The 25,530-nt window shown below is 48.6% G+C and overlaps 1 protein-coding gene and 1 non-coding gene across 2 annotated transcripts in view; both read right to left on the bottom strand.

The window, feature by feature from the left end:
* The window catches only part of MAP3K9 (mitogen-activated protein kinase kinase kinase 9), a 72,763-nt gene extending 50,199 nt beyond the window's left edge, over nt 1-22,564 (bottom strand). Inside the window, 3 exon segments of the mRNA XM_038765630.1 lie at nt 5,521-5,668; nt 5,670-5,935; nt 22,192-22,564. Of these exon segments, the coding sequence (XP_038621558.1) occupies nt 5,521-5,668; nt 5,670-5,935; nt 22,192-22,564 (787 nt within the window).
* Nucleotides 22,565-24,167: 1,603 nt separating this feature from the next.
* LOC119944989 lies at nt 24,168-24,305 on the bottom strand. The gene has a single exon (XR_005456125.1). It is a non-coding gene; the product is annotated as a small nucleolar RNA SNORA7 (small nucleolar RNA).
* Nucleotides 24,306-25,530: the final 1,225 nt, after the last annotated feature.

Raw genomic sequence — 25,530 nt, forward strand, 5'->3', positions numbered from 1 at the left:
GGCACAGAGAAGATAAGTGATTTGCCCACAGTCACACAGCAGATGAGCAGCGGAGCCAGGACTGGAATCCACGTCCTTCTGGCTCCCAGGCCTGTGCTCTTTCCACTAGACCACGCTGCTTCTTGCCTCCTCACTGACCTTCCGGCCTCCTGTCTCTCTTCACTCCAGTCAATATTTCACTTGGAAGCCCAGATCATTTTTGCATAAAAACGTTCAGTCCATGTTTTCTCTCTCCTCAAGAACCTCCAGTAGGTGCCCATCCACCTCTGCACCAAGCAGAAACTCCTTATCGTAGGCATTGAAGCAATCAATCCCCTTGCCCCCTCCTACCTCACCTCACTCCTCTCCTACTACAACCCAGAATGCACACTTTGCTCCTCTAATGCCAACTTACTCATTGTACCTTCATCTGGTCTTTCTCACCGCCGACCTCTCGCCCACATCCTGCCTCTGGCCTGGAATGCCCTCCCCTTTTATATCCGACAGACGATCACTTGCCCCCACTTCGAAGCCTTATTAAAAGGTCATCTCCTCCAAGAGGCCTTCCCCGACTAAGCCCTCATTTCCCCTACTCCCTCTCCCTCTTGTGTCACCCTTGAACTTGGATTTGTACCCTTTACTCACCCATTCCTCAGCCTCACTGCACTTACGTACATCTATGTCATTTATTTTAATGTCTGTGACCCCCTCTAGACTGTAAGCTCATTGTGGGTAGAGAATGTGCCTACCAACTCTGCTGGACTGTACTCTCCCAAGTACTCAGTTCAGGACTCTGCACCCAGTAGGTGCTCAATAAATACTCAGCCACCTGCCTGCTGGATGACTTTGGGTCAGCCACTTCACTCCCCTGGGCCTCCATTTTCTCACCTACAGATGGGGATTCAATACTTGTCCTCTCAAGAGCGACAGGGACTGTGTTTGACCTGATTATCTTCTACTTACCCCACCACTTTGTGCCATGCTGAACATAAAGTAAAGACTAAAAAACATCATTGCAGTTATCATTATTATTATTATTAATAATGGTATTTGTTAAGTGTTTGCTATGTGCCAGGCACTCTACTAAGCATTGGGGAAGACACCAAATAATCCGGTTGGACACAGTCCGTGTCCCACAGTGGGGCTCAATTATCCATTCCCATTTTACAGGTGAGGGAACTGGGGCTCAGAGAAGTAAAGTGACTTGCCCAAGGCCACTTGGCAGACAAGTGTATTAAAAACCAGGTCCTCCTGACTCCCAGGCCTGGGCTCTATCCACTAGGCCATGCTGATTGTTCTTATTGTTATTTCTTTCCTACTTCAGAGCAGTGAACACAGACAGCCCTAACACAAAACATCCTAGCACCAAGGAAAGGTGCTAACTTTTTCATTACCATCCTTTAGTTAGGCAACTCTCTCAATGCTCACCAATCAATCAATAGGTGGTATTTACTGAGTTCTTATTAGGTGCAGAGCATTGCAGCATAGCCTAGTGGATAGAATCTGGGCCTGGGAGTCAGAAGGACCTGGGTTCTAATCCCAGCTCCGTCACATGTCTGCTGTGTGACATTTGGCATTTCACTTCTTTCTCTGAGCCTCAGTTACCTCATCTGTAAAATGGGGATTACAACTGAGAGCCCCACGTAGGACACGGACCGTATCCGACCTGATTTGCTTGTCTCCACCCTAGCGCAGTTCAGTGCCTGGCACATAGTAAGCGCTTACCAAATAGCACAATTATTATCATCATTATTACTAAGTGCCTCTCAATTTGTGAAATCTGAGAGCTTGAAGAACAGTTACTTTTGAATTCCTAGTTGCTCACCACTGGGAAATTGTAGTAATTAGTTACACCACCAACATGGAAATACATTCCATGTTTGTGATCAGACACAACAATTCCCTTACTGGACAATAAGCCCAACAATGAACTTCACATCTTCAGATCACAGTATTAATGTTTTATGAATATGTCTGTGGCAGGGCAGGTCTATTTTATACATGTTTGGAAAAAGGAGAGATGTCTCGGAAAGCCAGCAATCTGAACTTTGTCACCCAAATGGCCGGGTATCCAAACTTCGGGGGAGTGGGGGTAAGGGGGGGGGGGTCATTTTGGTCATCGAAAAGCAAGATCAGAAAACCGCCCCTATATTTGGCACATGTCGGTGGTTGAAGCAGCGTGGCCTAGTGGATAGAGCACGGGCCTGGGAGTCAGAAGGACCTGGGTTCTAATTCCGGTTCTGCACTTGTCTGCTGTGTGACCTCGGGCAAGTCACTTCACTTCTCTGGGCTTTAGTTACCTCATCTTTTTAAAACAGGGATTAAGACCGTGAGCCCGACGTGGGATATGGACGGTGTCCAACACAATTTGCTTGTACACACCCCAGAGCTTAATACAGTGCCTGGCACACAGTAAGTGCTTAACAAATACCACAATTATTACCATTATTATTGTCACTGGAGTTAAAAATTCGGATAGCAAGACAGAATTGAGTTTAGCTGTGTGACCGCTGGGTCAAAATTAATTTGGACGATGTCCTTTCTTCTCCACAAATGGACAATGCCAATAATAATAATAATAATAATAAGAATAACAGTATTTGTTAAATGCTTACTATGTAGCAAACACTGTTCTAAGCTCTGGGGTACATTCAAACTAATTAGGTTGGACAAAGTCCATGTCCCAAATGAGGCTCATTGTCTTAATCTCCATTTTTCAGATGAGGCAACTGAGGCTCAGAGAAGTCATGTGACTTTCCCGAGGTCACTCAGCAGGCAAGTGCCAGAGCTGGCATTAGAACCCGGGTCCTTATGACTCCCAAGTCCGTGCTCTATCTGCTAGGCCACGCTGCTGGCATGTACTCTTCCATTTTCTTCGCTTGTGGCCCTCCTGAATCCATCCCCCTCCCCTGACATCTGTCCATGACCCCTCACCTTAACTTTTCCCTGGCTGTCTGCTGAAAAACAACCCTCTACTTAGAACCCAAGAAAGCAAGTCACCTCTAGACTGTATGCTCGTTGTGGGCAGGGAATGTTCCTGTTCTGTTGTTACAGTGTACTCTCCCAAGCACTTAGTACAGTGCTCTGCACAAAGTAAGTGCTCAATAAATATGACTGAAAAAATGAATTAAAAAAATCTAGGAGAAGGGGCCCTTTCTTCTGCTATGGTCACCAACTGGCCTCTCCACACGCCTGGGGATAGCCCCGAGGCTGGACACAGTAAGCGCTCAATAAATACAATAGAATGAATGTAAAAGCAACATCTTGGCTTCATCTGGAGCTCCCAGATGAAGACATTCCCTTGTAATAATAATAATTATGGTATTTGTTAAGCACTTACTATGTGCCAAGCACTGCTGCAGGGCTTAGTACGGTGCCTGGCACAAAGTAAATCCTTAACAATGACTCTCCCCCCATTTCAAAGCCTTATTGAAGGAATACCTCCTCCAAGAGTCCTTCCCAGACTAAGCCCCCTCTTTCCTCTTCTCCCACTCTCTTCTGCGTTGTCCCGACTTGTTCCCTTTTCTCATCGCCCCTCCCAGCCCCACTGCATTTAGGTCCAGATCTGTCATTTATTTATTTGTATTGATGCCTGTCTCCCCGCTCTAGACAGGAGGCTTGTTGTGGGCAGGGATGTGTCTGTTTATTGTATTGTCCTCTCCCAAACACTTAGTACAGTGCTCTGCACAAAGTAAGCACTCAATAAATATAATTGAATGAATGAACAAATATCACAATTATTATTATTACTACAACTACTATGGAACTGAAATCCACCCACCGGAGAAGCAGCATGGCCTAGTGGATAGAGCCCGGGCCTGGGAGTCAGAGGAAGATCTGGGTTCTCATCCCGGCTCTGCCACTCATCTGCTGTGGGAACTTGGGCAAGTCACTTCCCTGTGCCTCTGTTACCTCATCTGTAAAATGGAGATTAAGACTGTGAACCTCGTGTGGAACAGGGACTGTATCCAACCTGATTAGCTTGGATCTACCTTAGAGTTCAGTACAATCTAGAGTGAGTTTATTTGAAGGGCCTGGCTGGGGGTTCATTGTGGGCAGGGAATGTGTTTGTTTGTTGTTGCATTGAACTCTACCTAGTGCTTGGTACAGTGCTCTACACATTGTAAGCACTCACTAAATACAATTGAGTGAATGAATAAATGGGGGCTCCGGGATTTCAGTCTACTACTCCAAGCTAGGCCTCCAATCAATCAATCAATCAATGGTATTTATTGAGCACCTATTGTGTGCAGAGCACTGTAGTAAGTGGTTGCAAGACAGACACATTCCCTACCCATGCACAGAAGCCAGAAGCCACGTGGCCCAGTGGACAGAGCATGGGTCTGGGAGTGAGAAAGACCTGGGTTCTAATGCTGGCTCTACCACTTGTCTACTGTGTGACCCTGGGCAAGTCACTTCATTTATCTGGGCCTCAAGCATCTCATCAGTAAAACAGGGATTACGACTGTGAGCCCCATGTGGGACAAGGACTGTGTCCAACCTTGTATCTACCTCAGCACTTAATACAGTGCCTGACACATAGTAAGTCCTGGACCTGGGTTCTAATCCCAGCTCTGCCATGAACCTGCTGTGTGACCCTGGGGAAGACACTTCACTTCTCTGTGCTTCAGTTCCCTCATCTGAAAACTGAGGAGTCAATACCTGTTCTCAATCAATCAATCAACTGTATTTATTGGGCACTTACTGTGTGCAGAGCACTGTACTAAGCGCTTGGAAAGTACAAGTTGACAACATACTCCCTCCTACTAAGACTGTGAGCCCTATGTGGGACCTGATTATCATGCATCTGCCCCAGGGTTTAGTACAGTGCTTGGCACAGAGTAAGCATTTATCAAATGCCACATTATTATTATTATTATTACCATTAAAAAAGTGATGACTGCCATATTGCTCACTGTCTCTTGGAACCCCCTAAATTTTCTTTTCAGATCAACCCAGGCTGAACAAGCCATCTTAATAAATTGATCAGTCAATCGATGGTATTTATTGAGGGCTTCCTATGTGGAGAGCACAGTACTAAGCGCTTGGGAGAGTCCAATGTAAAAGAGTTGGTAGACACATCCCTGACCACAATGAGCTGACAGTCCAGAGCAGGAGACAGCCCGTACTATAAATCACTCCCACATTTGAGCTGGTGGGTGTCTGTGAGTATCAATCAGTGGTATTTATTCAGCTCTTACTGTGTGCAGATCACTGTACTAAGCACTTCGGAGAGTCCAGTACAACAGAGATGGTAGACACATTCTCTGTCCACAAACAGCTGACAGTCTAGAGTTGGACATTAATAGAAATAAATTACTCACACTTCTGAGCCGGCAGGAGCCTGCGAGGGTCAATCAATTGATGGTATTTATCAGGCTCTTACCCTGTACGGAGGCCTGTATTAAGTGCTCGGGAGAGTCCGCCCCAGCAGAATGAGCAGACACGTTCCCCTCCCACACTGAGGTAGGATGGGACGTCAGAAACCGGACCTACGGTCTGCCGGACCCCCTCCCTGGCCCTCCCCTGGCCCGTGCTCACTGTTGCTGGACTTGAGGTCCCGGTGGATGATGGGAACGACAGCCTTTTCGTGCAGGTAGTTCATGCCCCTGGCGATCTGCACGGCCCAGTTGACCAGGATGTTGGGCGGGATCCTCTTCCCGGACAAGACGCGGTTCAGTGAGCCCCCCCCGGGCAAATTCCATGACCAGGCAGAGGTTGGGCTCCTTGAGGCACACTCCCCTCAGGGCGATGATGTTGGGGTGCTTCAGCATGGCGAACAGCTTGGCCTCCTGGCGGACGTTCTCAATGGTCTGGCGGAGGTCCTCGTCAGGGTCGTGGCGGGCCGCTTTCACAGCCACCTCCTCCCCGACCCAGAAGGCGCGGTACACTTTCCCAAAGCCCCCGATGCCGATGATCTCTTCCAGAGTCAGCTCCGCGAAATCAATCTCTAACACTGGGCAGAGGATGGGGGGAGGGAAGTGGGGGGCAGGGGGGAGAGGGGAGAAAGAGGGAGAAATGGAGTGGAGAGAGAGAAATGGAGTCAAATATCCTTGGGAAGACCATTCGATGAGGCCGAAAGAGGAGCAGTGTAGCCTAGTGGAAAGGGCGAGGGCCTAGGGGGTCAGAAGACCTGGGTTCTAATCCCGGCTCTGCCACGTGCCTGCTAGGTGACCTTGGGCAAATCGCTTCACTTCTCTGTGCCTCATTTCCCTCATCTGTAGAATGGAGATTCACACTACCTGGTTTCCCTCTTATTTAGATTGTGAGCCCTGTGTGGGACAGGGACTGTGTCTGACCTGATAATCTCGTATCTTCCCCAGTGCTTAGGACAGCAGTTGACACAGAGTAATTGCTCAACAAATACCATTATTATCATAATCGTTATTATTATTAAAATCAATCAATTAATCACATTTAATAATAACGCTAAGTGCTTACTATGTGCCAGGCACTGCACTAAGCTCTGGGGTGGATACAAGCTAATCGAGGTGGACAAAGTCCCTGTCCCTTGTGGGGCTCACAGTCTCAATCCCCATTTTACAGATGAGGTAATTGAGGTCCAGAGAAGTGAAGCAACTTGTCCAGGGTCACACAGCGGACAAGTGGCGGAGCTGGGATTAGAACCCATGACCTACTGACTCCCAGGCCCGGGCTCTATCTACTATGAGGGCTTATTCTGTATGTAGAGCACCGTACCAAGCACTTGATAAAACAGAGTTGCTAAGCATGTTCCCTGCCCACAGTGAGCTTACAATCTAGAGAAGACAGACACTAATGGAAATAAATAAATGAGGGGCATGTCCCTAAGTGCTGTGGGGCTGAGGGAGGGGCAAAGAAAGATAGCAAATCCAACAGCAAATCCAAAGCAGATTTAAACAAATTTGCATTGGATTTTGCATAGAGATTCTTAAGAATTGTGCAAGGATGACTACTTCGACTCAAACCACCAATCAATCAATGGTGTTTGAGTGCTTACTATGTGCAGAGCACTGTAATAATAACCCGAATCATCATCATGGTATTTGGTAAGCATATACTATGCGTCAAGCACTGTACTAAGCACTGGGGTAGGTACAAGATCATTGGGTCCTCTGACTCCCAGGCCCAAGCTCTGATGGCTAAGCCACCAGGCCACTAAAAGGTTGAGAAAAATTAGCAGGGAAGTGCTGAAAAATTCAGCAAACAATGCTCATGCGTTCCCCCATCCTAAAGAACCCTCTCTCGACCCAGCATCCCACCCTGCGAAGCCCCTCCCTATTCGGCTTCAGCTCTTCTCCCTCCACAACCACGCTAAATTCCTGGAATGGGATGTTTACACTCACTGCTTCTACTTCCTCTCCTCCAACTCCCTCGTGGACATGGTTCGATCCATCTCTTGCCCCCTCCATTCGCTTTTTTTAATGGTATTTGTCAGGTCCTGGCTTGGTGTCAAACGCCGTGCTGAGCACTGGGGTAAATGCCAGTCAATTAGGTGGGATGCAGTCCTTGTTCCATGTGAGGGTCAGTCTAAGTACAAGGGAGAACAGGAGAACTGAGGCATGGAGAAGTGAAGCGACTCACCCAAGGTCATACAGCAAGCTTTTTGGCAGAGCGGGGGCTAGACTGACTCCCAAATCCGGGATCTTTCCACTAGGCCACAATACTTCTCACTCCACTGAAACTGCTCTCTTCCAGGTCACCGATGACCTCCTTTGCCAAATTCAATAGATAACTCCATCCTAATCCTCCTTGACCACTCAGCCGCCTTCGACACTGTCGACCACCTCCTTCTCCCAGAACATTATCCAACCTCGACTTCACTGCCACTGTCCACTCCTACTTCTCCTTCTCTCTGGCCGCTCACTCTCGGTCTCTTTTGCGGGCTCCTCCTCTGCCTCCCACCCCCTAACCCCTAACTGTTGGGGTCCCTCAAGGTTCAGTTCTGGGTCCCCTTCTATTCTCTATCTCCACTCACTCCCTTGGAGAACTCATTCGCTCCTGTGGCTTGCACTATCACCGCTATGTGGATGATTCTCAAATCAGTCCCTCCCATTCTCTGCAATCCCTCATCTCCTTCTGCCTCCCAGGTATCTCTAAATGGAGGTCCCTCTGGCATCTCAAGCTTAACGGGCTTTAACTGAGAAGCAGTGTGGTCTAATGGACAGAGCCCAGGCCTGGGAGTCAAAAGGACCTGGGTTCTAATCCAGGCTTCCTAGCTTGTTTGCTGTGTGACCCTGAGTGAGTCGCGTCACTTCTCTGGGCCTCAATTACCTCATCTGGAAAATGGGGATTAAGACTGTGGGCCCCATGTGGGACAGGAACTGTGGCCAACCTGATGACCTTCTGCATTCTGTCTTCCCCAGCCTGGAACATAGTAGGTGCTTAACAGATACAATAAAAAACCCCAAATTGAACTTCTCATCTCCCCTCCCAAATCCTCTCCTCTTAACTTTTTCATAGCTGCTGACAATACCACCACTCTTCCTCTCTCAACCCAGCTACCCTGTGACGAATGATCCTTGACTCCTCTCTCCCTTTTGAGGAATCTGCCTCTTCCTCACCATCCCATCAGCCAGTCGATCAGTAGCAATTATTGAGCTCTTACCTTGTGCAGATTGGGAAACTATGAGAAAACAATGTAACAGACACATTCCCTGCCCACAACGATCTCACAATCCAAACTCCACCATGCTGATCCAAACACTTATCACTTCCCCCCTTGACTACTACATAGCACAGTCCTCCCTGCCTTCAGCTTCTCTCTTTCCCAGCCTATATACTATTCTCCACTGCCTGGATCATTTTTCTAAAATACTGTTTAGGGCACGCCTTTCCGCCCCTGAAAAAATCTCTAACGCTCGTCCCCTCCTCTTCGCATCACACAGAATCTCCTGACCGCTGGCTTTATAAGAGACTCAAATAACTCTCACTCCTACTTATCCTCCCTCCTCTCTCTCACCACACCCCCCTCTCCCAGCCTGCTGGCTTTTTCCCTCTCAAGCCAAACTTCACCCTGTGCCTCGTACTTGTCTTTCTTGCTCTTTCATTCATTTGATCATGTTTATTGAGCACTTACTGTGTGCAGAGCACTATGCTAAGCCCTTGGGAGAGTATGAGACAACAATAAACAGACGCAATCCTGAACTCCTGCTCAACTCTTCCCTTCTGTCTGTGGAACTCTTCACATCTGGCAGGCCAAGGCTCTTCCCATCCTCAAGGCCCTTCTGAAATCCCATCTCAACCAGGAAGCCATTCCATCTCCTCCAAAAGGCCTTCCAAGACTAAGCCCCACTTTTCCTCCTCCCCAACTCCCTTCTGTGTCACCCTGACTTGCTTCCTTTGCTCTCCCCTGCTGCCCCCCGCCCCCGCTCCAGCCTCACAGCACTCATGTATATACCTGTCATTTTATTTATTTGTATTCATGTCTGTCTCACCCCTGTCCCCAGACTGTTAGCTTGTTGTGGGCAGGGAATGTCACTGATTATTGTTGTAGTGTGCTTTCCCAAGTGCAGTACAGTATAGTGCTCTGTATACAGTAAACACTTAATAAATATGACAATGACTGAATGAATGATTATCCCCTCATCTCCCCAACTCTATTTCCCTTCCTTCTCCCACATAGTCAACCTGTCACTAAATCCCTTCGGTTCAATTTGCACGACACGGCTAAAATCCGCCATTTTGTCTCCATCCAAATGGCTACCACATTAATCAAAGCACTTATCCTATTCCACCTGGATTACTGCATCAGCCTCTTTGCAGACCTCCCTGCCTCCTGCCTCTTCCCACTCCAGTTCATATTTCACTCTGCTGCCCGGATTGCTTTCCTACTAAAACATTCAATCCATGTTTCCGCACTCAAGAGCCTCTAGGGTTGCCCATCCACCTCTGCATCAGACAAACTCCTCACCATCGACTTAAAAGCAGTCAATCACATTACCTCCTCCTACCTCACCTCGCTGCTCTCTTACTACAACCCAGCCTGCACACTTCACTCCTCTGGTGCCAACTTATTCATTGCATCTAGATCTTGTCTATCTCACTGCAATTTCTTGTCCAGACCCTGCCTCGGGCCTGGAACGCCCTTCCCTTTTCCTTAACCAACAGACGATCACTCTCCCCACCTTCACAGCCTTATTCAAGGCATACCTCCTCCAAGAAGTCTTCCCTGACTAGGCCCTCATTTCCTCCTCCCCCTCTCCCTTGTGCGCCACCCTTGCACTCGGATTTGCACTTATGTACCTGTCTTTAAACTCTTTTTCCTCTCCCTATCGGCAACTTATTTTAGTGTCTCTCTCTCCCATTAGTCAATCATATTTAAGGAGTGCTTACTGTGTCCAGAACACTTCACTAAGTGCTTGGGAGAATACAGTATAACAATACTCTGCACTGTCAGCTCCTCAAGGGCAGGGATCGTGTCTACTATTAGGGAAGCAGCAGGGCCTGGTTACAGCAAGGGACTGGGAGTCAGAAGAACCCGGGTTCTAATCCTGACTCCACCGCTTCTCTGCTGTGTGACTTTGGGCAAATCACTTCACTTCTCTGTGCCTCAATTCCCTCAGCTGAGAAAAGGAATTCAATGCCTCTTTTCCCTCTTACCTAGACTATGAGTGGCATGAGGGACCTAACGATCCTGTATCTATCCTAGGGCTTAGTACGGTGCTTGGCACATAGTAAGCACTTAACAAAATACCACAATTATTTTAATTATTATCTCCATTATGTTCACCCCAGTGCTTAGTACAGTGCCCTGAGTCAGCACTTAATAAATACCGCTGACTGACTTGACTTCAGCCGGCACCAAGTTAACATCATTCCCCTTCATAAAAATGAAATTAGATTTTCAGGGCTCTTTCAGAATATTGATTTAGGGTGGAATCCATTGCTCCTACCACTAAAAGCATAATGGCATGTGGCTATTTGTTTTCACGCACAGGCTCCTCTCTGTTCTCTTTTGTTTTATGGTATTTGTTAAGCACTTACTATATGCCAGGCACTGTACCGAGCACTGGAGTAGATACAAGTTCATCAGGTTGGATGCAGTCCCTGTCCTACATAGGGCTCACAGTTCTAGTCCCCATTTTACAGATGAGGAAACCGAGGCCCAGAGAAGTGAAGTGATTCACCCAGGGTCACATGGCAGATGAGTGGCAGAACCAGACTTGGAACTCAGGTCCTTCTTCCTCCCAAGTGTTTTCCACCTGGGCATTCTGCACCTCCCAGAGTAAATCCAGGGGCCAACAGGCCATGGCTGGGGCCACTAGTCAGGGAATCCGATAAGTTCCCAACAGTGGAAGAACTAGAATCGCCTCAACCCAACTCTGCCAGGAAGTATAAAACATATTTCCCAGCCCACTCTCCCTTCTAATGGCTACTGATTTCCTTTCTACATGCCTCGCATTAACCATCACTCACCCTAGGCTAGTGGGTGAATATTATGGGAGTTGTAAAGCCACGCTTTTCAAAGGGCTGGTTGTGTAGTCAATTAAACACTTAATGTACAATCCAATACACGTCCCGCACAGCTCTAAATTCAGGAAATTAAATTATGAGGTACTAGAGTGAAACATCGTCCTCTATTTAAACTCTGTCAGTTTTCACAGTCGTCGAATACAGTTCCAAAAATATTTGTTCAAACTAGTGTATGATGGCCAGAGTTCATTGCATGCTGCTGTCTTTTTATGGAATGGGGGGGGAGGGGGGCATTAACGAGTCAGGAGATAGGGGCTAAGTGGATTCATTGAGGCTCCTTTCTCAATAAAACTTAATGGAGGTGAACATTTTCTATTAGGTTAATGGAGCGATAATCAATGGCATTTATTGAGCACTTATTGTGGGCAGAACACTGTACTAAGCACTTTGGAGGGTACAGTTTATTTGTTCATTAAATCGTATTTATTAAGAATTTACTGTGTGCAGAGCACTGTACTAAGTGCTTGGGAAAGTACATTACAACAATAAATGGTGACATTCCCTGCCCACGACGAGCCCACAGTCTGTCATCATTGTTAATATTAACATTATTTCAGATCCCATGAGAACCCGATGAGTTCAAAGCTTAGACCGCAGAGCAATTCTTGAATCAGATTTTTTTTAGCAAATTAGTCAGAGAACTATTAATATTAATTCATTTATTCAATTGTATTTATTGAGCGCTTACTGTGGGCAGAGCACTGTACTAAGTGCTTGGAAAGTACAATTCAGCAACTAGGAGAGACAATCCCCGCCCCCAACGGGTTCACAGTCTAGAAGGGGGGAGACAGACATCAAAACAAGTAAACAGGCATCAACAGCATCACTATAAATAAATAGAATTATAGCTATATATGCACAGCAGAACAACAGGCAATAATATAAACTCAGCTGTCTTGATCCCCTCATCCAGGGCTCTGAAAATGTGGACAGTCCAGTTCTGAAGGAAAGCAGCAGTGGCAATCAATCAAAAAAGAAGCAGTTTGGCCTAGTGGATAGAGCATGGACCTGGGAGTCAGAAGATGCTGGGTTCTAATCCTGGTTTCGCCACTTCACTGGGTGACCTTGGGCAAGTCACTTATTTCTCCGGGCCTCAGTTCCCTCATCTGTAAAACGGGGATATAGGTGGTGAGCTCCATATGTGACAGGGACTGTGAACTGCCCAAGGTCACACAGCAGACAAATGGCGGAGCTGGGATTAGAACCCTGCCCTGCCACCGAGAGAGTGCTTAAAAGCCAGGGGCCAGGAGTTTGACTTGATGCGAAATGGAACGGGCAACCATTAGAGGTCTCTGAGGAGGGGAGAGATGTGAACAGGAGGATGTTTTAGAAAAACGATCCAGGAGGCAGACTGAAACCTGGCCTGGAGCTGGGAAGATGAGGGAGGAGGCTATGGCAAATGTCAAGCCAGAATATGACAAGTGCCTGGACCAGAACGGCGGCTGTTTGGATGGAGTAGAAGGGGAGGATCCCAGAAATATTATGGAGGAAAATCTGACAGGATTTGGGAGCAGACAGGGAGTGAATGAGAGGGAGGGATCCGGAGTCTTAATCCCAGCTCCGCCATCTGTCTGCTGTGTGACCTTGGGTGAGTCACTTCGCTTCCCTGGGCCTCAGTTCCTTCATCTGTAAATTGGGGATTAAGACTGTAAACCCTGTGTGCGACAGGGACTCTGTCCAACATGATTTTCTTGTATCTACTCAGCGCTTAGGACAATGCCTGGCACATAGTAAATGTGCCATGGTAAATGCGCTTAGGACAATGCCTGGCACATAGTAAATGTGCCATGTCATACAAATGCTATAAAAAAGGGTCCTAATCCCAGCTCAGACATTTGTCTGCTGTGTGACCTTGGGCAAGTCACTTCACTACTCTGGGCCTCAGTTCCCTGATCTGTAAATTGAGGATTAAGACTGAAAGCCTGAAGTGAAGACTGCTTCACTCCTCTAGGGAAGAGAGAGCACAGGCCTGGCTCCACCACTAGTCTGCAGTGTGACCTTGGACAAGGCATTTCACTGCTTGGTCCCTCAGTTCCCTCATCTGTAAAATGAGGATTAAGACTGTGAGCTCCATGAAGGACAGGGACTGTGTCCAGCCCGATTATCTTGTATCTATCCCAGAGCTTTGAACAGCTCCTGTTACATAGTTAGTGCTTAACAAATGCAATAATAATAATAATAATAATAAGTATTATTATTATTATTATTATTTTCTGTGCCTCAGTTACCTTATCTTTAAATTGAAAGATATGAAAGATATGAAAGATATGAAAGGGCTCATATGAAAGATATGAGCCTTATGAGGGACATGGACTGGGTCCAACCTGATTAGCTTGTACCTACCCCAGTGCTTAGTACAGTACCTGGAGCATAGTAAGAAATTAAATACTATTAAAAAAAATTGGGACAGAAATAGACGAATAGGTAGATGGGGCAGTGGGAGCCAGATAGGTTTTTTTTTTCTTTAAGGGTAGGAAAGGTGTGGGCATGTTTGAAAGCAGAGGGGAAACAGTCATCAGAAAGTGGGCGCAGGGAGGGAAGAAGGAAAGTTGCGCTGCTAATTTTAGAAGGTGAGAAAGGAAAGGGCAGATTGGCTGGAAGGAAGGTAAGAGTGGATGGGAGGTTGTTGGGAAGACAGAGAGAAGGCTTTGAGTAGCTTCTCCCCCTGTAGACTATAAGCATTTTGAGGGAAGGGATCACGTCCACCCACTCTGGTTGCGCTGCCCTCATCCGAGTGCTTAGTACGATGCTCTGCACACGGTAAGTGCTCAGTAAGTACCTTGATCGATTGATTATGCCTGATGGTTTTGCTATTATCTACAATGTGGTGGGGGATTGTCTCGGGAAGGAATGAAAGGACTTTGGCATAGCTGACAGAGGAATCGAGAGAGGAAAACTAACGGCGCCAAGCCAAAGAACGAGAAGGGTAACGGCAAGGATTTCCAGTGACCGAAGTGACCCAGAGCTGGGGTCGGACAGCCTAACCAGAGGAGGGCCAGGGGCCAGGGGAGTGAGTCTGTGGAGTTCAGCAGAGGGGTGGTGCTCATCTCCCAGGATAAAAATGGGTACCATGAAAAAGCTGTTGGGCCCGATGGAAAGAGCACGGGCTTGGGAGTCCGAGGACCTGAGTTCTAATCCTGATTCTGCCACCCTGGGCAAGTCACTTCTCTTCTTTTTACTCCTCTGTAAAATGGGAATTCAATGTCTGCTCTCTCCCCTTCAGACAGTGATTCCCCCTGTGGGGCAGGGGCTGGTCTGACCTGATTATCTTGTATCAAGTATAGTGCTCTGCACACAGAAAACACTTAATAAATATGATTGAATGAATGAACCCTTAGTACAGTGCTTGGCACATAGTAAGTGTCGAACAAATACAATTATCACCTCTTAGGTCAACGAAATGGTAGATTATGTGTTCCAGTTAAGCAGCCAGACCTTTCAATATAACCCATCCTGCCCACCTAATCCTCATATGTGGAGAGAAGTTTCTCTCCTAGGGGACACCATCTCTCTAACCCTCTCTAGGGAAGAAGGGTGGCCTAGCGGATAGAGCACGGGCCTGAGAGTCAGAAGGACCTGGTTTCTAATCCCGCCTCTGCCGCTTGTCTGCTGTGTGACCCTGGACAAGTCACTAAAGTTCTCTGTGCCTCAGTTACCTCATCTGCAAAATGGGGATTATTACTGTGAGCCCCACCTGGCACAGAGACTGTGTCCAACCCAATCACCTGGTAACCTAGCACTCAGTACAGTACCTGGCACATCTTCTGGACTGTAAACTCACTGTAGGCAGGGAATGTGCCTGTTTGGTGTTGTATTGTACTCTCCCAAATGCTTAGTACAGTGCTGTACACACAGTAAGAGCTCAATAAATATGATTAATGTATGAATGAATAACAAGCATGTAAAAATACCATTATCATTACTATTAGTCTTCATGCCTATTGGGTGTCTCCCTCCTTTGATACTGACACTATTCAAAAGCTCAGCTAAAATCCATCTTTTCGCCCTCCTCTCAGCAGCACTACTATCCATTGTGGGTCTAATAATAATAATAATAATAATAATAATAATAATAATAATAATAATAATAATGGTATTTGTTAAGCGCTTACTATGTGCCAAGCAGTGTTCTATGCAGTATCTACTCAAAAGAACGCAAAGTGATTTATCTTTTATGGTATCTGTAAAGTGCTTACTACGTGTCAAACATTGTTCTAAGCACTGGGGTAGGTACAAGTCATTCAGGTCAGACACAGTCACACACACAGTCTAAGTAGGAGGGAGAACAGGTAGTTAACACCCATTTTATAACTGAGGGAACTGAGGCCCAGAGAAGAAAACTGTCTTGCCCAAGGTCACACAGCAGACAAGTGGTGGAGTGGGGATTAGAACCCTGGTCCTCTGACTCCTAGGTCCTGCGCTCTTTCCACTAGGCCACACTGCTTCTCTAGGTCGGTTTGAATTGACCTGGGAGGGTCAAACTCATTTCTTGGACCAAAAATGTCCTGCTCCAAGCAGTTTTCAGGAAATCGACCTGAGGAAAATACATTCAGCAAGGACTCTGGTGAAATAACCTTAAAACCGGAGCGGAATGGGATCAGAGAGCAGATGAATGAAAAATCTGATCTTAAATTGTTCCAACACATGATGATGATGGTATTTGTTAAGTGCTTGCTACGTGCCAAGCACTGTTCTAAGCACTGGGGTAGATACAAGGTCCCACCTGGGGCTTACAGTCTTAATTCCCATTTGACAGATAAGGTCACTGAGGCTCAGAGAAGTGAAGTGGCTTGCCCAAAGTCACACAGCTGACAAGCGGTGGGGCTGGGATTACCCTCAGGAATATTTAGCAAGGGTTGCTGGGAGTTTGGGGGGCTTTTTTTGTTTTTTACTGTCTCTTTGGGTGAGAAGGGGTGATTCAGGCCTCGGCTAAGGGGAGAAAGAATGCAGATCTGACCAGAGGGGTGCTGAAGGGACAGCTCCACGGGCAGCCTGGCTACAAGAGACAGATGCCGGAAAAAAAAAATACCGTCCGGACTGGACAGGAAACCTCAGCTTCTTGCCACATTGGCCCACAAAGCTGGAAACAAAGAATCAAGCCCAGAAGAAGACCCGACGACACAGCCATTTCCCATCCCTAAGTGACGGTTAGAGAAGAACAAGGCGCAGCGGATAGAGCCCGGGCCTGGGAGTCAGAAGATCATGGGTTCTAATCCCAGCTCCGCCACTTGTCTGCTGGGTGACTTTGGGCAAGTCACTTCACTTCTCTGGGCGCCAGTTACCTCATCTGTAAAACGGGGATTAAGACCGTGAGCCCCACGTGGGACAACCTGACTACCTGGTATCTACTCTGACGTTTAGAACAGTGCCTGGCACATAATAAGTGCTTAACAAATACCATTATTATTAATTATTAATTATTATTATAGAGCACGGGCCTGGGAGTCAGAAGGTCATGGGTTCTAATGCTGGCTCTGACACTTGTCTGCTGGGTGACCTGGGGCGAGTTTGCTTCACTTCTCTGTCCCCCCTCAGTCACCTCATTTGTAAAAGGGGGATTGACACTGTGAGCCCCACCTCGGGCAGGGACTGTGTCCAACTCGTTTTGCTTGTATCCACCCCATTGTTTATTACAGTGCATGGCACATAGTAAGCGCTTAACAAATACCATCATTATTATAATTAAGGATCTCAAGACCTCAGTTGAAATAGCGGGTAGGCTTTCTAATCCATGGTATTTATTCATCATCAATCGTATTTATTGAGCACTTACTATGTGCAGAGCACTGTACTAAGCGCTTGGGAAGTACAAATTGGCAACATATAGAGACAGTCCCTACCCAACAGTGGGCTCACACTCTAAAAGACTGTGCATTTACTTTGTACAGAGCACTGTACTAAGCTCTTGGGAGAGTACATTACAGCTGGTAGATTTCCCTTCTCTATCCAGGCCAATTTCACTCCAGATTTTGTTAGAAAAAAAATCAGGTTAAGAAAAGGTTCTATAGAGGGATACTTTTCATAAATTCATGAAGCCATAGGGAAAGTGACCATCTTGGATTCAAGTTTGGAATTAATTCTTTAGCTGGGCGGGGTGGGGTGAGGGAGGAGTCCTTTTGTTTTTTAAACAAGCCCACAAATCAAAACGAGTGTAGGCACAAATCAATCAAGCTCCAAATACTCAAAGGGCAGATAATCCTGTATTCCCAGAAGCCAGGGACTAATGACTGAGCTCACAAGAAAGGAGAGGCTTTGAGCATATTTTAACGGTGGTTCATAAGGGCCTCATTTTGCAGATGGAGAAGAAGGTAAAACATGTTTGAAAAGCAAACAGGGATGACTGTTCCTTAGCAAACACATGCTTTAAGTCTCAAAGTCCTATATTTCCATGAGGAAAGATTCTGTTTGTCATCTTTGGTTACACCTGCAGACTCGGAGGATAGTTAAGCAGTTCCATCTAGCCCGTCAATTAATTTAGAGGCTTATCCTGGGAAATTTCTTCTGTGCAGAGTCCTGGATTTGAATGGGGTTTTGAGAGAATAAGGTTTGAAAATGAGGAGTGCTTACCAGATCAACGCTTTATCAAAGATGAAATTTAAAAACGACTCTCCCTTCCCTTGAGGACCAGGAACCAAGGTGTGGCCCAGACTAAAACACTACTCCAGACCAACAAACTGGACATTTTGTGCCCATTCAAATAGTCAATCAGTCAATTATACTTATTGAGTGCTTACTGTGTGCAGAGCACTATACTAAGAGATTAGAAGGGCACAATACAACAACAAACAGACACATTCCCAAACAGGAAAGGGATATGCTTGATGTGCTTTAAACCTGACCTAAAACCAAAGAGATATACAAACACCCACAGAGTCAATCAAGAAGGGTTGGTTACAGATCGTTTCAACTCTATTTCCCGGGTGTCTGAATTTCTAAAGGGCAAGAGATAAAGCTTCTAGAAGCCTCAGGAGGAGGCTGGAATTAAATTTAGGTCAAAGTCAGAATACCCCTGTGAAGCCGAAAAAATTCTGCTGAGCTAGAGGATTTTGGCCTCCAAATGGGGCTCTCCAAATGGCACGATTTCTATCTAGTCAAGCTCGATTGAGCCAAATCCCCTCTTTCCGGCCCTCTGTGCTCTTTCTCTACCACGAGAAGTCAAGAAATCACCTCTACAGCTGTATCAAATCTCCAAATGTAGACTTCTGCTGAGGAAACCAAGCATCTCCCTACCCTGTTGGCTGTGAAGGACTGAAAGCTTCCACTCCCTCTATCCTTTCCCCACCTACATCCTGTTCTGTGTCACTAAGAGAAGCCCACCATTAAATTCCCAGTGGTATCTGTTTAAGCGCTTTCTATGTGCCAGGCCCTGTTTTAAGTGCTGGCATAGAGACAACCTAATCAGAATGGGCACTGTCCCTGTCCCACGTGGGGCTCCCAGTCTTAATCCCCATTTTACAGATGAGGTGACCGAGGCACAGACAAATGGAGTGACTTGCCCAAGGTCACGTACTTCAGAGACGAGGCGGAGCTGGGATTGGATCCCAGGGCCTCTGACTCCCAGGCCTCTGCTCTTTCCATTAGGTCACGTTGCTTCTCTAGACACAGCCACTCCATTCCTATTATTGAAACGAAATTCTTACCAGACGGTATCATCAACCTGCCATCTTTAAGTATTGCTTTCTAGACCATCAGCTCATTGTGGGCAGGGAACGTGTCTGCTAACTCTGTCGTACTGTGCCCTACCAAGCCCTTAGTACAGTGCTCTGCACCCAGCAATTGCCCAATAAATACTACTGATTGATTGATTGATTGATTGATTGAGGCAGTAAGACCCAGGGGTATGAGCACCAGAACGGAAGTCAGGACACCTGGGCTCTAGTCCTGGCTCCACCACTTGCCTGTTTGTTGACCTCGGGCAAGCCACATGAACTCTCCTGGGCCCCTGTTTCTTCAGCTTTAAAATGTGGGTTCAATACCTGAGCTCCTTCTCTTAGACTGTGACCTCCATGTGGGACAGGGAATGTGTCCAGTCTGATGACTTGGCATGTGCTTGGTACATAGTAAGCACTTAATAAATGCCATCACGATTATTATATCATTATTGATCAAGAGACCTTTCTAGTGTCCCAGAGAAAAGGAGACAAAAGAAGAGCCCCATTCAATTTTACAGGGCAAGAGAGGTCCATTTGGTATTGTTCTGAAATCCAAGCATCAAAGGGATGATCTAAAATGAACATTTCAATAGTGACATAGGAGTTCCTAAGGTGCAATACCACTTGCCTGCTGGGTGACCTTGGGCCAGTCACTTGACTTCTCTGGGCCTCAGTTCCCTCATCTGTAAAATGGGGATTTGACCCCCTGAACCACCTCAATTCTCTATGCCTCAGTTTCTTCATCTCCAAAATGTGGGTTCAATACCTGATCTCCTTCTCTTAGACTGGGAGTCCCAAGTGGGACAGGGACTGTGTTCAACCTGATTAGCCTGGATCCACCCCCAGCACTTAGTACAGGGCCTAGTACATAGCGCTTAAACGAATACCACAAAAAGGAAAAAAAAATCATGAGTTATGGGCAGAGAAGGGAGCAGTTTCGACAATGTAGATGAAGTTAAACACAGAGGGTTTAAGAGCTCATAGCAATGTTTGGAGAAAGAATTTGTGATTTGGGCCTTTACTTAAAGAGGTCATTTGGGATGTGGAGTGAAGGGTAAACGCTGTTGCTCAGCGAAAGAATGAATCACTTTCCAAAAGGCTTATCTGTATTAAAAATATCTTGTGTTGGCTGAGATGCTAACCATTTAGGTCCTAAGGGAGAGGAGAGTCTTGTGGGGAGGGGAGGGCATTTGCAGGGAAGTTGGGATAGAGAGTGGACAAAAGAAAGAGTGCAGATGTGATCCAAGGAAAAAAATCAGGTGTTGGGAGAAGGCCCTGGAGGTAGGTTGGCAAAAGAGAAAAGTCTAGCTCGAAAAACAGGAGATGGAGTGAACAGAGCAGACTTGGATCCTTGGTTTTCTAAAGGGAAGGAGAGGAAATGGAATTCGTTTTGGGGATTCACTGTGCCAAGCATGAGGGACGATACAAGTCAACTTAGGGAAATAAGATGCATTATGTACCCAAGGGAGGGCCTGAGGCTCAAGCTTTTAGAGGCAAGGACTGAAGCACGGACTCCGTTCCAGGAATTCAAAGAAGCCTTGCCTTTCTTTGCTCTCTCTTGCCCTGTAAAATTGAACGGGGCTCTTCTTTTGTCTCCTTTACTCTGGGACACTAGAAAGGTCTCCTGAACAGGAGAGGTCGCCTGGTTGGGCAACCTGGCCCCATTTTGGGCTGTTTCGGATCCTTATCGCCGGTTCAGCCAAAGCCTTGGTGATAATGCCAATACTAAATAATATTTCTTAAGAGCTTAGTATGCGCCGAACCTCTTATTGACCATTGAAGAAGGGACAAGATAAACGCGTCTGGCAGACTGTCAGACGTCTCTGCCCCACGCGGGGCTTCCCGTCAAGCAGGGAGGCTATTTCCTCCCCGTTTTACAGATGAGGAAACTGAGGCACAGAGAGGTTGCAAGCTCTGCCCAAGGTCACTCAGCAGGCAGGCAGAGGAGCCGGGACTGGGCAAGTACCCTGGCTCTCCCTGCAAGGCCACCCCTCCTCCCCTGAGTGGAAGAAGGGGGAGACTGGCAAGCTGTTTAGATCTGGAGATCGAGGTCGTTAGAAGATGACCCAGCCCCCTGGAAACCGGGAAGAGAAATCCTGTAGCGGGGGAGGGGGGTTGGGGGGCTAGATGTGGGGGAGGGGAGCTTTTCCAGTGAGTTGGATGAAGGAGTGGCCCCTGGAGGGCTGAGCCCTGAGACTGGGCCTGCGGTAGCCCAGGGCATCCTTGGAGGCCGGTGGCCTTCCACACTCCCCCTCCCCAACTCAGGGACCTCCAACTGCTCCACACCCCACCACTGCCCCTTCCCTGTAGATGGCTGGGGGGGGGGGGGGGGCCTCGCCCCCATCCCAAGTTCCCCCATCGACCACTTACAGTGGATGGCTGGGGGGACCCCCACCATAAACCGGGACCCCCAAAGCTTCCTTGTGGTGGATGGCTGGGGGATCCCCCCCGACCCGAAGCCTCCCCATGGCCCCCTAACAGTGGTCGGCTGGGGGGACCCCCAACTTAAGTCTCTCTATCGCCCCTTCCCAATGGATGGCTGGGGGGACCCCCCACCCTAAAACAGGACCCCCGTAGCCCCCTTATAGTGGACGTCTGGGGGGACCCCCACTCCCCAACACCCCCCTTATAGCGGATGTCTGAGGGGACCCCCGGCCCCCTGCCCATCACCCCCTTACAGTGGCCGACTGGGGGCCCCCCCAACCTTCAACCAGGACCCCCAGGGCCCCCTTATAATGGACATCTGGGAGGACCCCCACCCCTAGTCCCCCCCCCCGGGACCCCTTTATAGTGGACGGAGGGGACCCCCTCCCAGTGGATGGCTGGGGGGACCCCCGGCCCCCTACCCATCACCCCCTTACAGCGGATGACTGGGGGGCGGGGGGGATCCCCCACCTCAATTCTCCGCATGGCCTCCTTATGGTGGACGGCCGGGGGGGAGCCCCGGATTCTGCCCATCACCCCCTCCCAGTGTCTGGCTGGGGGGACCCCCCCCCGGTTCCCCTCCCAGTGGAGGCTGGGGGGTACCCCCGCCCGGGCTGCCCGCCCATCAACCCCTAGCCGCGGGCGCCCGCCGTGCCCCCCGGTGCCCGCGATGCCCGCTCACGGTGGACGTCGTTGTGCGGGGCCAGGCCCTCGGCGGCGGCGGCGGCGGCGGCGGCGGCGGCGGCGGGGGTCCCGTAGTGGGTGGGAAAGAGGGGCAGCCTGCGGGGCAGCGGGCCCGTCCACCAGCCCTGGTCGCCGGAGCCCCGCGCCGGGTGCTGGGCCAGCGCCTCCAGCGCCGAGCCTCCCGCAGCCTCGTACTCCAACACGGCCGTCCACAGCGCCCGCTCCTCCCCGCCGTCCTCCCCCTCCTCCTCCTCGTCCTCCTCTTCCTCCTCCTCGTCGTCGTCCTCCTCCTCCTCCTCCTCCCCGGCCGGCCCGGGCCCGGGCCCTGCGGCGCCCGCCTGGCAGCCGAGGAGCGCTCTGGAGGGCTCCATGGAGGAGGCGAGCCGAAGGGAGGGAGGGCGGGCGGGCGGGCGGACCGGCCGGAACAGGCCTATTGTTCGGGCGGCGCGGCACGGCGCGGCGCGGCGCGGTGGGCGCGGCGACCCCTGGCGGCCGTGAGGGGCGCTGCGGGCCGCGCGGGCCGGGGCGGGGCCGCCGTCCAAGGCCCCGCCTCAGGACCCGCCCCCGAACCCGCCTCCCCTCCCCATTGGCCGGATCCCCCCGCCGTCCGCGGGACGCGCACTCTGATTGGTCCCTCTCCTCTTCCCTTAGCGTCCTCGGCCCGGCCCGGCCATCCCATTGGCCAGCGGCTCCCGTCCATCATCATCATCATCATCATCATCATCAATCGTATTTATTGAGCGCTTACGATGTGCAGAGCACTGTACTAAGCGCTTGGGAAGTACAAATTGGCAACATGTAGAGACAGTCCCTACCCAACAGTGGGCTCACAGTCTAAAAGGGGGAGACAGAGAACAAAACCAAACATACTAACAAAATAGGAGGCGCCCAGCTTCCGCATGGGAGGGGGCGGGGCGGGGCGGGCGCCGCTCATTGGCTGGCTGGGACAGGTGAGAAGGGCGCGCCCCTGGGGGCAAGACCCTCTGCCCTTTTTTTCTTTTTTCTTCCTTTTTAAGGGTTTTGGGTCAAGGCCAGCCCCTCCGATCAGCCAGCCAGGGAGCCGTCACGGACTACTGGCCAGAGCCCCGGCCTGGGAGTCCGAAAGGATCTGGTCCTCATCCCAGCTCCACCATGCAGCCGCCGTGCGACCTTGGACAAGTCACTTCGCTTCTCTGGGCCTCAATTCCCTTACCTGGAAAAGGGGGAGTGAGACTCTGAGCCCCATGGCCAGGGGGACAGGGACTGTGTCCAACCTGCTAAGCTTCTCCCTACCCCAGTGCCTGACCCACAGGGACCATAAAAATAAAATCAAAGGTATTTATTGAGCATTTATCATATCCTTTTAGACTGTGAGCCCGTTGTTGGGTAGGGATTGTCTCTATCTGTTGCCGAATTGTACTTCCCAAGCGTTTAGTCCAGTGCTCTGCACACAGTAAGCGCTCAATAAATACGATTGAATGAATATGTAGAGCGCAGTAACAATAACGATAAATGTGGTATTTGTTAAGTGCTTGCTGTGTGCCAGGCACTGTTTTAAATGCTGGGGTGGGTACAAGCAAATTGGGTTGGACACAGTCCCTGTCCCACATGGGCCTCACAGTCTCGATCCCCATTTTACAGATGAGTAACTGAGGTCCAGAGAAGTGAAGTGACTTGTCCAAGTTCATACAGCAGATAAACCGCGGAACCGGGATTAGAACCCATGACATTTTGGCTTCCAGGCCCAGGCTCTATCCACTGTGGTATAGTCTTGTCTTATGCTGGCGAGTAGTCTCCGACCCATAGCGACTCCAAGGACACCTTTCTCCCAGAACGCCCCACCCTCCATCTGCAATCATTCTGGTTGTGGATCCATAGAGTTTTCTTGGGAAAAATACAGAACTAATTCACCATCACCACCTTCTACGCAGTAAACTTGAGACTCCACCCTCGACTCTCTCCAATGCCGCTGCAGCCCAGCACAGGTGAATTTTGACTTGCAGCGGATTGCCTTCCACTCGCTAGCCACTGGCCAAGCTAGAAATGGAATGGATAGACCTCTGCTTGGCTTTCCCTCCTGTAGCCAAGACCAGTAGAGTACTGGAAACTCTCCAGGTGTGATCCTGAGAGGGGGGTATTGTACTTTACCAAGCCCTTAGTACAGTACTCGGCACCCAACAAATACTAGTGATTGATTGTCGTGACTCCTTTTGGGCTTTACATCTGTGAATTTCTCCCAATCCCCCTTGAATCTCTGGATATTTTATCTTTGCACAACTTCCTTTGGTGACGCATTCGCCTTGGGAAGTTTTTCCTTTTTTTGCTGGAATGCTCGCCATTCAAACTTTCCATATTGAAATTTTGGGGCCGTTTGGCCCCAGAGTTCTAGGCCCTTAACAAATCAGTTCATTCTGCCATGATGCCTACTTTTTTGGAGAGAGTGCTGTTAGGGAATTAGATGACCTTCTTCCAACAACCCATGTATGTCTGGATAAAATGGGATACCCTTGGTCAAAGTGTATGTATGGTAACAAGAACTTTCCTCCATACAGCGCTGGTCAAGAGTTTAATCCTTGTGTTTTGGGAGGACCGAGTGTAGCTGGAGATATGGAAAAAGGGAGGGAAGGAATAAAAGCTCTCATCAGTGTCTAATGGGAAAAGAACCCCAAACATCGCCAATCTCGAGAATTTTTTCTTGATCTAGATGTTATAATAATTCAAAGCTAGGGAATTTATTAAGCACTTACTAAGTGCCGAGCATTGTGCTACATGCTGTCTCTCCATTTGAGTTTGATTGATCGCAGCAATAGGAGTGATTTGGGTTTGTGATAAATAAGAATTTTGTGACCATTTCATGTCCAGAATTTATTTTTAATGCTTGTCTGTTTGGCTAGATTGTAAGCGCCTTAAAAGCAGGGATTGTGTCTACAGCATGGCTTAGCGGAAAGAGCAAGGGCTTGGGAGTCAGAGGTCGTGGGTTCTAATCCCAGTTCCTCCACTTGTCAGCTACGTGACTTTGGGCAAGTCACTTAACTTCTCTGGGCCTCAGTTACTTCATCTGTAAAATGGGGATTAAGATTGTGAGCCCCACGTGGGACAACCTGATTACCTTGTATCTCCCCCAGCGCTTAGTACAGTGCTTGGCACAGAGTAAGCACTTAACAAATACCATCGTTATTATTATTAACTGTACAGTGCTCTGTTTTATCCCCATTGTACAGATGAGGAAACTGAGGCCAAGAACTGACTTGACCAAGTTCACGTAGCAGGCTAGTGTCAGAGCTGGGACTAGAACCCACCTCTCTCTTTTTTTTTTTGGTATTTTATTCATTCATTCATTCAATCGTATTTATTGAGC

This window comes from Tachyglossus aculeatus, chromosome 23 (genome assembly GCF_015852505.1).
Source record: "Tachyglossus aculeatus isolate mTacAcu1 chromosome 23, mTacAcu1.pri, whole genome shotgun sequence".
NCBI lineage: Eukaryota > Metazoa > Chordata > Mammalia > Monotremata > Tachyglossidae > Tachyglossus > Tachyglossus aculeatus.